The sequence below is a fragment of the Uranotaenia lowii genome, chromosome 3 (assembly GCF_029784155.1).
Source record: "Uranotaenia lowii strain MFRU-FL chromosome 3, ASM2978415v1, whole genome shotgun sequence".
NCBI lineage: Eukaryota > Metazoa > Arthropoda > Insecta > Diptera > Culicidae > Uranotaenia > Uranotaenia lowii.
This window is the reverse complement of record NC_073693.1, coordinates 361914632-361927972: the sequence shown is the minus strand read 5'-3', so window position 1 is coordinate 361927972 and position 13341 is coordinate 361914632. Positions and strand designations below refer to the sequence as shown.

The following is a 13341-nucleotide window of genomic DNA, read 5'->3' as shown; positions in this document are numbered from 1 at the left end:
TAGGTATAAGGGAATTTTTAGCAAAAACTTGTGCTTTTTAAATTATCATACCTCGGATTTGTGCAAACCAAAAAAATATTTTATGACGGCATTATTTAGTTTAAATATCAAATATTTGATTGTTAAATCATGGGAGATAGGTTATTTTTAAACCCCTGAAAAATAATTCCAAAGTTTGTTAATTTTCAATACAAATTCACACATTTGAAGACCCTGTGAAATAGAACCTTTTCACTTCTCGTGCAAAAGCCAAATTTTCATCGTTTTTTATTGGATGAGCCCATTGCGATGCTTAAAGAAGCGATTTAGCGTGTTTAGTAAATTTCAAAAATTTAAAATAAGTAATTTATTATTTTTGAATTTTTTAAATTTTTGCAAATTTGACTAAAAGCGAGAAAAATGTACTAAATCGGTTATTTAAGCATCGCAATGGACTCACACAATCAAAAAACGATGAAAATTCGACTTTTGCACGAGAAATGAGGATGTTCTCTTTCACAGGGTCTTCAAATTTTATTGAAAATTAACAAACTTCGCCATTTTTTTTTCTCGAGTTTAAAAAATAGCTCTCCCAAAATTTTACAATCAAATTTCACGGTTCAGGCAATCTTGGACGTGAACAGCTGTGTCAGTGATGACGAACGGTTTGGAAAACATGCCACACACACACATATTGCTTGCCAAACAATTTACTTTTTATCGAATATTTCGGTATAAATTTATGTCTCCGTCTCGTCAGTACTTCAACCATCCCAAACAGTGTTATACAGGTCACCTGGTTTTGTAATCAAACTTGCAAAAGCTTCCGTCATCTATGAAAACGCACAACAATTTTATACACAGCAGTTGATCTTATTTTTAACAAGCTCTTGGTATGACGGAAGCTGCTTGTTATTGACTCGGCTTCGGCTTCTGCTTCTTATATGTATTTAGACTTAATCTTAACTTCACGGATAAAAAAGTGTAAAAGCTGTTATAAAAATTCGTATGGTTACCTGTCCCATGCCAATGATTTTCAATTCAACATACCGTTTTTTTTTATCAACATCGATATCTACGAACAAATCAGCGTTGATGTGAAGTTGTTTTGGCTATCGAGGATTTCTCATCTGCTCATCGCTAATATAAACTAACATATGGTGAAATTGGCTATTTTATTCAGGTCAACTTAAAGATTCTTAGTTTTCGTTTTAGAATGTCAAGAAGATGGTAAAAGTTATTTTTTGGAGGACTTTTTAAGGGGTTTTCATCCTATTGGATGATTCATCCATTTGGGATTTTTGGGAGGATACACATCGGAAAGCGAAAATGTAAGTTTAATTTGTTGTATAAGTTGATTTGTTCTACTAATAGTTGTTTTCAGTTTCAGACTCATCCGCTTGGACATATATGTTACAGCGCGCATACTTTGATCCCGGTAGGCCGAAGCAGAGGGAATTGATAATCATACAATGTTTAAAACGCCGATTTTATGTAATTCAATTGGTTACTTACCCAATAGAGATCTTCGTCTTTTACCCAATAAATTTTTTCGTCGTATGTGAAAAAGCAACCCAAGAAAACATTCTCACAATGCACTGGGTTCTGTAAAAACGGCAGGATGCATCATTTCTAAGCGATGACAATCGTTTATTTTTTCTTATTTCCATTAGGTTTTAGCCTGGGCACAATTCAATGGAACCTGTGAAGAAAAACGAATTTTATCAACAAAAAAAAAGGAACACAATAAAATAGTTATAAAGGATTAATCTTCGCACCAATTTATTTAAAAAGACTTTGGTTTCTAAGATACATCCGTTGCTCAGTTCGGTCCTTCCAAAACAATCAGATGTGAAAAGTCAACGTAATTATCAATTTTCCGTTTTTTAAGTTAAAGTATTTTATTTCACGCAATCGCTTCTTTACAAAAATGATCGGACGTCATTTCAGCTGACCTTTTTTGAATAGGGGTTTCTCGCTTTTGCTGGCGTTGAAGTCTCTCTAGACTGCTAGAGAGACTTCAACGGCGAAAGCGAGAAACCCTCTATTTAGAAAAGCTCAGGGCGACACGCATAGCAAAATCTACCCGTAACATTAAACGTCTTCCCGTTTGGCGACTAAGTCTTGTTCAAAGCCAAAGGGTTGTCAGATCAAACAAAGCAGCTTCTCGGCGATACATTCCAAAGTCAGTAATTCGTCGATAAACTTCATCACAATCATATTTCTTTAAGGAATGTTCGGAAATTCAATACCAAAAAAACGCCATTCGAGACAAAAATCCTCTAAATTTAGTAGTGTAGTATGTTTTATTTCACTTTCGCTACTCATCTGTTTCACATCGCATTCGGGGAAAAACCATTTGTCCTCTATAGTATGAATTTTTGTTTTATTAATTTGTTCATTGCATTCATTAAGTTAAATGTCAACCAATCACCCTTCCACATATCGGCCAACATGTGCAAAACCGAAATCATAAACTCAAGCACAATAAAAACTGGTTTTTCTATTATTCTTTTTTTTATATATATTACGTGGTATTTTTTTACTTCTTTTTTTTATTTGCTGAACTATCCAAAGATAATTTGGTTTATCCAAAGTGGCAAACGACAGTGACGACAAAATTTGAGAGGTTTCTTGATTTATGCGATTACTTTCCGAGAATACCACATCAAAGGGATACCATGAGTTAGTCTTTCCTGTTTAGTGTAAAAAATTGTTGCTTGTCTAGGTTTTGGTACCGCCCCTGGGAAGGTACTAGCAACCGATTTCTTAATTTGTGAATGTATGACCTTCCGGTTTTTTCCGGCTCTGGTGATAAAAATATTCTGCTCTGCTCACGCTCACGTGTTCTTTCTTAGTAATTTCTGCGCACCCGCTCGATGTACTTGGTTCGGGTGAGGGCGCTACCGCCCTGCGTCGGATCCATCATCCGGGACCAATCGGTGTGACCGACGACGAAGCCCATCTGGCGCATCTTCCGCTGAGCCTTGCGCTCTTCGATGTCAGCCCAGCGAACCCGCTTCTTGCCTCCGGACGGCCGCTCATTGCCGTACCCGTCCCCGTAGTCATCATCGCTCTGCAGATAGTCTTCTATCGTCGGTGGCCGGCGCGGTGGTTTGCTGATCCCATCCAAACGGGCTGAGTATTCGGCCAGAGGTGTTGGTGGGGTTTTGTTCGTTTTTGAAGAAATAAAACAAAAACACGAGTTAGCATAAATAGAAAATACATTGCACGTGTTTAGAGAAATAAATTCTAGATGTTATCCAAATAGAGACAATGGAAAAATTAAGACAATTTTCGTAATCTGCAGAAAGATACTTGTAAATGGTAGTGACAAATAATACAAACCTAAGTTCTGCTCGGTCGTATCGGTGTCCCATTTACTGGTGAAAAATCCAATCTATTCGAACATTTGTGTTATAATAAGTTCGGAGCGTTAGCGAACGTTCGGTGCATATTATCGCAGGACGGTTTGTGATTGTATTTGAAATCATTTAACTTAAGATATATTTGTTTCAGACGATACCCATAATTTATCGACGAAATTAGATTCGGATGTAGGTCTTTTGCAGAACATAATTTACAGATACATACTTGACCAGCATATAAATACGGGAGTATTTTTACTCTACCAACAAACTAAAAAAACAACTAAAAGTGTGGACCGTATTTTTATATTATGAGGCAAGTTTTATCAACAATTCTTCCAATTTAAAGTTGTTATACTTCATAATGAAAATGTATAGATAATATGACTTATTTTGCGAGACACGTGACATACGAAATTTCACGTTGCGGTCCTGGCCCCAAGAGACGTAAGATAAAATAAGCTCTGAAAACCGATGGTAGCTCATACGATTTTACTTTTCTTATCTGGATACGTAACTGGAATCAGCACTACGAGGTGAAATTTGGCGAATCATCAATCGCAGATTAAGCGAACACTAGATAAAACTTCATGCACTATTAAAATGTAGATATAAAGCTGGCCATCAGTACTAGCCCGATTGATATAATTTTAGTTTACATCAATCGTAAATTTGATAAATTGAAACAGAATAAATTAAACGCTGAGTAAAGTTTTGCCAATAATGAATTTGGCTTGCCCATAGTTAACCTGAATATTATAAAAAACAACATTAAAAGTATCGTAGCCCAAAATCGGTGATTTTTCTCACATGGAGAAATATAAGGTAATATTAAAAAAAAATATTATAAGAACATACTCTAGTAATTGAGCGCAGAAATGAGAATCAGTAAAAATTGGATAAACACATCTTAAAATGAAAATACCCATAAACAAACGTATGTGTTTGATATCCTTATCGATTGCTAACGGAGAGTTCATTTTTTATTAAATAAAAACTGCAGCAAACACCGAGTTGATGTGTTAGCAGAATTAAAAAAAAAAGAAACAAAGCCATTTCTGTTTGAAGAGTACTTAAAGTCCAGCTGTAAAGAGAATGGAAACAAAAATCGCGCCTTTGTTATGTCAATCTCACCTCGGGGGCATCGACATTCGAATCTTCATCTATGTCTTGCTCGGTTAGGTTGTCCTGTGGCAAAAGAAACATTGATCGATTAACAAATAATAGTGTACGTACTCTACATTTCGCAACTTGTTCGCTTGCTTAAAACTTAATCTCAAAAGAATAAAAAGGCGTCATACTTCCTGTCCGACGACGGGATTATTGCCAGCAGGCGGAAAATGGTCGTCGTCTCCGGCGAAAAACTGCTGCTGCTGCTGCAGGGAACCGTCATCTTCCTCCGTGCAAAGATCCATGTCAGCCGCCTCGGGCGGTCCTTCTTCGTCCGGTGGGTTCAGGAGCAGACAAACATTCAATTGCACGTGGCTGGCAGGACTGAGTGCCCAATTGTTGGCGTAAACCTGAATCTCTTCCTCGGTCCGGTTGTGAATGTTTTGCTTTGCACACTGGTCAATTTCCTCCTGAACCGTGCACGTGTAGACCTGTAGACGATAAAAAAGATTTAAGTTTTTCTACAAAAAGCATTAACCACCAACTGTACCTTAAAGCCATTGCTTCGAGCAAAGTTATGGAATTCATTGTAGTGTTCCATTCGTTCGTTAATACAATCAACTATAATAAAATTAAACAACTTCTCTGTGATCGTCCGCTTAAATGCTTTTACCATATTTTTCAGGTAAGTTTCTTCCATTTCCGGATCGAATTGATACTCGGATTTGGTGACTGTTATTTGTCGACCCGTCACCGGGTCTGGCTCGCGCACTTCCTTTTCCACCAGGAAGTAATCGTCGATGCTGAGCACTCGAGGAGCTGAGCCGCCATTTTTGACTTCACATTCCTTGATCATACGCGCCAGATAGGATTTGCCACTGCCCGGAAGACCGCGGAAGATGATACATATCCGCTGGGGTCGTCGGAAACGTGCAGGTGGAAGCAACAGATCTTCAATAAGTGCTACTGGAACCGGAGGCAGATTGTACGGACCCGCACCTGCCAGGTTAGGATTCTTCGGATCGATCGGTTCCCTGGTAATTTCCAACTCGTAGTCGTTTGGCAGTGGCGGCTTTGCTGCTTCTGTATTTTCAATATGACCCTCTTCTTCCTTTTGAACTTGTTGCTGGCTGCCGGTTTCTGAGAAAGAATCGTCATTAGAACTCTGGTACTGATCCTGTTCCTGTTGGTGCTGTTGTTTCAGCTTCTGCTTCCGGATTGAGGAAGCACGTTTGCCACGTTTCGTGCTGGGACAATTCGGGCGATTATCATTCATCAGGATAAACTTACTCGGATAGCATGGGTTGCTTTCCTCAGGCTTCGGATTGTTGTGCATCTCCGCCAGCCGGCTGGTTGAATTGGTCGAGTAGTTTCCTGACTGGTCTCTGCTTTCTCTATTAAAATTATCATCGCGTCCAGAACCACCACTACCACTGTTGTGGTTATACTCGAAACGGTTCGGTCGGAAATCCTCGTCTTGGAAACCTAAAATAGAATTTGTCTCTCAATTCTACAACACCTGATAGTTCAATTTTCTTTTTTAATGGTTTACAAAACAAAAAAGCAAAACTAATTCTATTCCACTGATGGCTACAAAGAGAGATGTTCCTTAACGGTAACAAAAACCTACGTCCTCCACGTCCGCCACCTCGTCTGCCGGGGCCACCTCCTCGTCCACGGTTTGCACCGAAATCGTTGAACATCCTTCTATCGTCCTGATCGCCATGGACATTCCATCTGTCACTATCGCTTTGGTTCCCTCCACCACCGCTGTTGTGTCCATAGTCGATCACCTTCGGGGCCCCGTTGGAGTAGTCAATGACCTGCTTCGGTCGGAAATAATCGTCCTCCTCAGCGAATGGATTCCGGCGTTTCATTTGCGGATCAAACCTTCCGCCCCCCAGACGTTGTTCATTTGGCGTGGAGCCGAAATCATTTCCGAACGGTTTGCGTTGAGACTGCTGAGGTCCGAACCTTTCCTCCGATCGTCGTGAATTCGAATCATCAATGTTCCCAAACGTTTTTCGTTGAGGATGCTGAGGTCCGAATCTTTCCTCCGATCGTCGTGGATTGGAATCTTCAATATTCCCGAACGTTTTTCGTTGAGGCTGCTGAGGCCCGAATCTTTCCTCCGAGCGTCGTGGATTCGAGTCTTCATTGATTCCGAATGGTTTTTCGATTTCTTCGGATCCAATTTTCTTCTCTGGACGTTGTTGATTAGAAGATTCATCATTACTGCACAACATATCGCTACCATGTGGTGATTCGGTTCTTCCCTCCAGATAGGGATTAGGCTCCTGATTGTTTGACCAATCTTTATTGCCGAAAGAATTGGCTCGGTTATCAAACCTTCCATCGTTTCGTTGAGCATTTTGTCCCTCCTTGTTGTTCGACCATCGACTTCCACCTCGGCCCCCATCTCGATCTCCCCAGCCTCCGCCCTCTCTTTCATCCACATCAAAGCGGCCTCCTCGACCTCCACGACCCCCACGACCTCCTCCACGTCTTCCGCGATCATTGGAACGATTATTTCCCGGTAACAATCCCTTCCTTCTTTTTTCCTGCTCCAAGACTCGGATCGACCATTCCATTTTGTATTTACGTTCTTCGAACACCTCGATATGCTCATACCGGTCAAATATTTCGTCGTACTCTTCCTCAGTCATCCATTCAGGTTTTGGTACAGCACAAAGCCCAGCCTCCGGATCAAGCTGCAACTCGTCCAAGTGACCTTCATAGTGTTTTGTATCTATCTCAAAATCAGCCGATTTCGAAACTTCCGGCATCGGTTTCTGCTCGGGTTCCTTGGCTTCATTACCACCCCAACGAGAATTGCGATCTTTTTGGCTACTGATGCTTGAAGCAGGTGAAGGTCGTTCGGCCGGTGTAAGTGCCGCATTTGCATTCATTCCCATCATCGGCGGAGGTCGGCTGATGTCTACACCTAACGGTGGTGGGGGTACACTGGAATTATACTGATTGAAAGGTGGTCCTTGCCGATGAACTCCACCCATTGGTGGTGGGCCTTGTTTGAAATCCATTGGTGGCGGTCCGTGACGAAAATCGCCAACCGGTGGTGGACCTTGACCAAAACCCCCAACTGCTTGTCCGAATGGACCCCTCGGTGGTGGACCTTGTCCGAATGAGCCACCCGGAGGAGGCCCTTGGCCAAATGGACCGCTCAACGGTGGACCTTGCCCGAAAGGACCGCTTGGTGGAGGGCCTTGCCCAAAGTTACCAACCCCTGGAGGAGGCTGTCCATACTCCTTGTTGGGCGCTGGCTGATTCTCATCGAAATCACGACTGCGATCTTCACTTGAATAAATAGAGCGTCTTTCATCTAGGAACGAGGATCGGCTGCGATCATCGGTCAAATTCGGCAATGGCACCGAATTTCCGTTCTGATTCGGATTGATTACAGCTCCGGCAGCATTTTGAATTTTTTGCAATAAATCAGAATTTCCTACATTTGGTATATTTGACGCTAAACCACCTTGATTATTACTTTGAATTACATTCAACAAAGCACTGACTTTGGGATCTTTGAGTAGCGAAGCCAAAGCATTTACAGGTGCGATTGGTACCGGTGCTTTCACACCTTCTATTGCAGCTGGAGGCTCCTCGAACTTTCGCTCACTATCATCTGCATCGAGATTAATTATCTCAACTACTTCTTCGGTGCTCTTCTGATGTTCGATTTCAGTTTCGATCAGATCCAACCCGGGAATTCCACCTCCACCCAAACCTCCGCCGCCCATCGCGTTCTTGAACAAACCGACCTCCGGTCCAGATGAACCACGATCTTCCGGTGGTGGCGGCGGTGGAGCTTGCGTGTTGATCTGCTGATGCTGTTGCTGCTGTTGCTTGGCGCGGGCCTCCAGTTCGGCCAGCCGCTTCTGTTTCAACGCATCGCGTCTTTCGAGTAACTTTTTACGACATTCTTCGAATTTGCGCTCGTACTCCCGGTACGCATTGCGGTCCGGATGATTGACGTTCTTCAGTTTCCAGTTGTCAAACTCTTCCTCCCAGCGGCGAAACTGTTCGTCAAAGGCCAGCTCTTCCGAAGTTTTCTGACTGTCATCATCGGGTGGCGGTGGTGCTGAAAGGATAAAGAAAACCATTCTATTACTAGTTCAATCTTGGTGTTAGGTCCTCCAGAAGTGACAAAAATTACAAAAATGAGAGAGATGATAAAACTTACAAAAAATAAAATAAGGAAAAATTGCTAAAATTGCAAAAATAAGTTGAAAAAATGACAAAAATGATAAAAATGGACAAAATTAACAAAACTGACAAAAAACGACAAAAATTGCAAAATTGAAAAAAAAAAACAAATACAAAATTACACAAATAAAAGAAAAGCCAAAACAACATAAATGGCAAAAACAACTGAAATTGACAAAAATGACGGAAATGACAATAATACAAAATCGAAAAAATGACAAAAAAGCAAAAATAACAAAAACACAAAAATTATATCAATGACAAAAAGTACAAGAACGACAAAAATTACACAAATCACAAAAATAGCAAAAATGATAGAAAATGATGGATTGACAAAAAAAGCAAAATGACCAAAGCTACACACATCACAAAAACGGAAAAATCGACTAAACTGACAAAACTGACAAAAACGACTAAAATTGTCAAAATAACAAAAACAACAAAAAAAAAAAAAATACAAAAAATAACATTTATTACAAAAAGAACAAAATCTACACAAATGACGAAAAATGACAAAAATAATAAAAAGAACAAAAAGGACAAAAGATGCAAAACTGACAAAAAAACAAAAATGATGAAAATGACAGAATTGAAGAAGTTTACATAAATGAGAAAAATAACAGAATTGACAAAATGAAGCAAATAAAACAAAGGACAAATAAGAACAAAAATTACAAGAATGAACAATTATAACCAATATGACAAGAGCAAAAAACGATAAATGCTAGAATTGGCAGAATAGATAAAAATTACAAAAATGAAAAAATGACAAAAAAACAAAACTAAAAAAAACTAAAATTACATAGAATTACTAAAAAGACAAAAATGACAATTACGACAGAATTTACAACAATGTTGAAAATTCCGAAAAGTTTCATAATAACTAAAATTACAAAAATAAAAAACATGACAAAAATGTTAAAGACAAAAAAAATGACTTAATAAAAATTAACATCGTTTATTTTTTTTTTATTATTTCTATTTTATAAGTTTTGTACTGTATTTTGGTCTATTTGTTCTTATTGACGATTTCGTCATTTGTGGTAGTTATTTAGAATATTTCTTGTTTTTTTTTTGTAACTATTGTTCGACCATTTTTGTTTAATTTAGCCGTTATTCTGTTTTATTCTGTAAGTTATGCCGAAATTCGAAGTTCTGTAACTCGACAACGCCAGAACATAATTCAACCAATTTCATATTTTTAAGTTATTAAAAGGTTTTTTGTTCGATCTAATAAAGCTTGGTGATAAAATTTACAACTTAAGAGTTACTCCTCTAGGTGTAGAACACTCGCCGAAAGCGAGCTACGATATCTCGTTTTTGGTCCGAAATTTGATAAACAGGACTCACCCTTAGCCGCAGCCACAGTATCCGGATGTGGTTCCGGAGGTGGCGGAGGTGCAGCCGCAACAGGAATCGGAGGCATCACCGGTGTTGGAACCGGAATCGGAACCGGTGCAACGGGAATTGCTGGGGGCACTACGGGCATAGCAACGGGCAATGGAGCTGCAATTGGTTGCGGAGGAAAATGCATTGGTTGTTGCTGTTGTTGTTGTTGAAGCGGTGGCGGAACGCTAGTATTGAAATTCATGGACATTGGCGCTTGGGCAGCGGCTGGCACCGGTTTTCCCATCTGCCGGGCATAGGCATCGCCGTACTGGGCATGCCACTGGGCGTACTGCTGCTGGTACTGTTGCCATTGCTGCCACTGGGCGTACTGTTCCGGAGTCATTGCCTGGTAGGAACCGGTGGCCGGTGGAGCTGCCGCATTTGGGGCATGGACAGCTTGAGTTTGAGGCGGCGGTGCCGTCGAGTAGCCTGCATATTGAGGTTGCGCTTGCCAATTGTTCGACCAGGACATTCTCTGTCGGCCAACCTTAAGAAAAATCTGGTAGATTAAATTTACCAGAGCACTCAATAATGGAGTACACGTACAAAATTTCTACGCCTAGAAAAACACTCCAAAATCACCCAATATCAATAAATATCCGAGGTCAAAGACTGATTTTCCAAAGGACACACGTCACTGTACCAAAGTCACTAGTTTTTATCCGGTAAAATTAGGAATAACTACCGAAATTTAGCACTTTTCTTTAGGATTTTACTTTTTCCAAAATCAAACGCAATCCATTTTGTTTCTCTCAATCTGACAGAAAGCAGAGCAGCAAAAAGACCACAAAAGCAGGGGCGAATCAAGGCAAGGTATTATCTAGTATATTTCGTTCTTAAGAACTAAATTTGATAATCGTCATGGCGAGAACAGAATGAAATCTCCAGACTCAGAACTCAGAAGCAATTTAAGATGATCTTGTAACAGCGAAAATTTTCTTAAAGTCAATAAGTGTATTTTTCTTTTCAAAAGATTCATAATATCTCAATATTTCATAACAACTGCAAGTATCTCGAAAAAAATCTAAAATTCTACATCGCTGTGTATTTATACACGACAATAAGCTGTTCTCTTTCCGCGCATCGTTTTTGGTCTAAATTTACACGCTTCAATGTAAAGATGAAATAATTTCAGGTCATGAATGATGTTTCGTTTTCGTGCATCGTATATGTTTCCATCAATATAAATATTCTGAAAAATCCTGATTATTTCTTTTCGTTTTTCTATCGGAGTGATTTTTTTTATCGATGCTGGCGTTCGTAAATTGTAAACAAACGTATGCAAAAGCATTGAAAAGTGATTTGACATCTATCAAACAAATCGATCAACTGAATGCATCACCCAAAAAAATCTTTTTACGAACGCGTCTGATTTTTAACAAAACGACCTGGCACCCCTGCCGCGGCGCTAATTCGTAATTTTTGAAAATCGCTGGGCTCGCATAGGTTTTTTTCTGACCAGGTAACCATCAACAAAAAACATTCGGAAAATGTGTTCCCAATTTTTTGCTTAGATTTTCGGTACGGATATTCCGGTTTTTTCCTTCCGATCGATCATATCGAACCTGTTTGCGGTTGTGGAACTTAAGAACCCCGTTCACCTAGCATAATGGCCTACACAAGCGCGAGTGTACCGCTGCCGGAACTACAAGCACGCTTCAAGGAAGTGGTAGTGAACATTTTCAATCGTTGGACCGCCCTTCGGTTAGCCGTGGAACATGGAATGGGAGGTTCCTTGGGATTGAATGTAAGTTTTTGTATTCTTGCCGATATATTTGCCTTTATTAAGTTTTCAATCACATCTCACCCGCAGACAGCAATCGAAATCATCGACTACGTCACCTGTTACTGTACCGAAAGCAAAAATGTGGACACGATCGATCTGCGGGAGGTGCTGGAGGAAATAATGGACCAGGAGTTCCAGACTATCTGCGAGGACGAGTCGATCGACGGTAAGGCGGAAGTGTCCCGAGCAGAATTGCCGCTAGTAATAACTACTGCAAGCAGGGACGATCACAGAACAAAAATTTCGGGTAAAACTAAACAGATTCATTAGAACAGGGAATCATATTGTTGATTGTTTTCATTTGAACAACGTTTAGTTTTCGGATTGATTTTGAGGAAGGCCAACGTCAAAGGATTTATTCTTAATTATTTCGGAATTTTTTTTATTAAGGTTTTATTAGTGACACTCTACCATCCTTGTGGCATTCGTGTCTTAATTATTTCAGAAAAGGCTCAATTGAAAGATTTTAAAACCTATGTTTTTCTAAACCCGAGTTTGAAAAATAATCGTCCAAATTTATAACTCCATTGTCTTCGAAACTTTTAACAAAATATTGCATTTCTTTTGCAGAAATCAGTCATCTGCTGATAAAATATCTCAACCTACTCAAAGAAAATAAACCGGAACAGGTACAGCTAGACCTGAGCCGGATGGGTCCGTGTGAGATTTGGATTAAGTCGGGCAATCGGATAAAGATGCAAAAGATCGACGACAGCAGCGGCACCGATGAGGATGATGATCCGATCGGCGATGACGACGATGACGATGATGATGATGATGACGATGCGATGGAAGTGGAATCAGGTACAGCATCGGGGCGGGGATTCGCTGCCGTAGGAGGTCCGGTTGTAAATCCCAGCACTGCTGGTTCGACTAGCAAGTTCGTGGAGGAAGATGTGGACCCCGAATGGACGCAGGTACGTGGACGGCGGCGGAGGTAAGGTAAGCGTTACCTTCTTTTTTCATTATTTTTAAATGAGATTTACACACTGCCGGAAGGCTGTAAATACATGGCTGTTGAAATATGCTGAATCTGTGTGCCACATTCAGATGACCGTCCTTATTGGAAAAACCTTGCAAAATTATGCTTTAGATAGTTTATCGGACTTGTTCGTCTTTCGGTCATCTTCATATTATTTTTGCCAGTCGTTGAAATCAGAAGGACTTTGAGGGTGTTATTAAATAGAATAAGCACAGAAATGGTAAAACTGGAAGAAAATCATCAAAAATAATCTATTACAAAAAATATTCAAAGAAGGACAAAACTTGTTACCTTCATGTTTAAAGTAAAGTCTGCTTCATTTAATATTGGAACACAAACAATTGCGTGTAGTTCAGTCATTTATTAACGAATTCATAATTTGTTTTTCATACAAATGTAGCATTTTCTTTACTCTTTCATAAAAAAAATTAAAAAAATTATTCATTGCTGTTTCGAAGAAATTCTCGTACTTTTCCCGTAATACGGCACATTAGGCGGCGCAC

General features: G+C 39.9%; 2 protein-coding genes across 6 annotated transcripts; one reads left to right on the top strand and one right to left on the bottom strand.

The window, feature by feature from the left end:
- Positions 1-2262: 2262 nt before the first annotated feature.
- Positions 2263-10826, bottom strand: LOC129752289 (uncharacterized). 4 transcript variants are annotated; one of them, XM_055748077.1, is made up of 8 exons: positions 10032-10826; positions 6088-8556; positions 5748-5942; positions 5008-5597; positions 4649-4948; positions 4482-4535; positions 3328-3379; positions 2263-3117 (listed from the first exon to the last, which is right to left on the bottom strand). In XM_055748077.1, the coding sequence occupies exons 1-8, from the start codon at positions 10540-10542 to the stop codon at positions 2834-2836; spliced, it is 4455 nt and encodes a 1484-aa protein (XP_055604052.1). In that variant the 5' UTR covers positions 10543-10826; the 3' UTR covers positions 2263-2833. The 4 variants fall into 4 exon arrangements, with proteins under 4 accessions (XP_055604052.1, XP_055604051.1, XP_055604050.1 ...); XM_055748076.1 differs by having other exon boundaries at positions 5008-5942; positions 10032-10557; positions 10617-10826; XM_055748075.1 differs by having other exon boundaries at positions 5008-5942.
- A 684-nt stretch (positions 10827-11510) lies between these two features.
- LOC129752290 (uncharacterized) lies at positions 11511-12883 on the top strand. Of its 2 annotated transcripts, none has more exons than XM_055748081.1 (3): positions 11511-11817; positions 11884-12022; positions 12427-12883. In XM_055748081.1, the coding sequence occupies exons 1-3, from the start codon at positions 11680-11682 to the stop codon at positions 12795-12797; spliced, it is 648 nt and encodes a 215-aa protein (XP_055604056.1). In that variant the 5' UTR covers positions 11511-11679; the 3' UTR covers positions 12798-12883. The 2 variants fall into 2 exon arrangements, with proteins under 2 accessions (XP_055604056.1, XP_055604055.1); XM_055748080.1 differs by having other exon boundaries at positions 11884-12103.
- Positions 12884-13341: the final 458 nt, after the last annotated feature.

What these genes read in the sequence shown, in the direction of transcription:
- LOC129752289 (XM_055748075.1), bottom strand. Translation starts at nt 10,542, where the DNA reads ATGTCCTGGTCGAACAATTGGCAAGCGCAACCTCAATATGCAGGCTAC. An exon ending in CGAATGTCGATGCCCCCGAG is followed by an intron (nt 3,380 to 4,481) that starts GTGAGATTGACA and finishes ATGTTCGAATAG; the next exon opens with ATTGGATTTTTCACCAGTAA. An exon ending in TACGACCGAGCAGAACTTAG is followed by an intron (nt 3,118 to 3,327) that starts GTTTGTATTATT and finishes CCGAATACTCAG; the next exon opens with CCCGTTTGGATGGGATCAGC.
- LOC129752290 (XM_055748080.1), top strand. Translation starts at nt 11,680, where the DNA reads ATGGCCTACACAAGCGCGAGTGTACCGCTGCCGGAACTACAAGCACGC. An exon ending in GAGGTTCCTTGGGATTGAAT is followed by an intron (nt 11,818 to 11,883) that starts GTAAGTTTTTGT and finishes TCTCACCCGCAG; the next exon opens with ACAGCAATCGAAATCATCGA. An exon ending in TCACAGAACAAAAATTTCGG is followed by an intron (nt 12,104 to 12,426) that starts GTAAAACTAAAC and finishes TTTCTTTTGCAG; the next exon opens with AAATCAGTCATCTGCTGATA.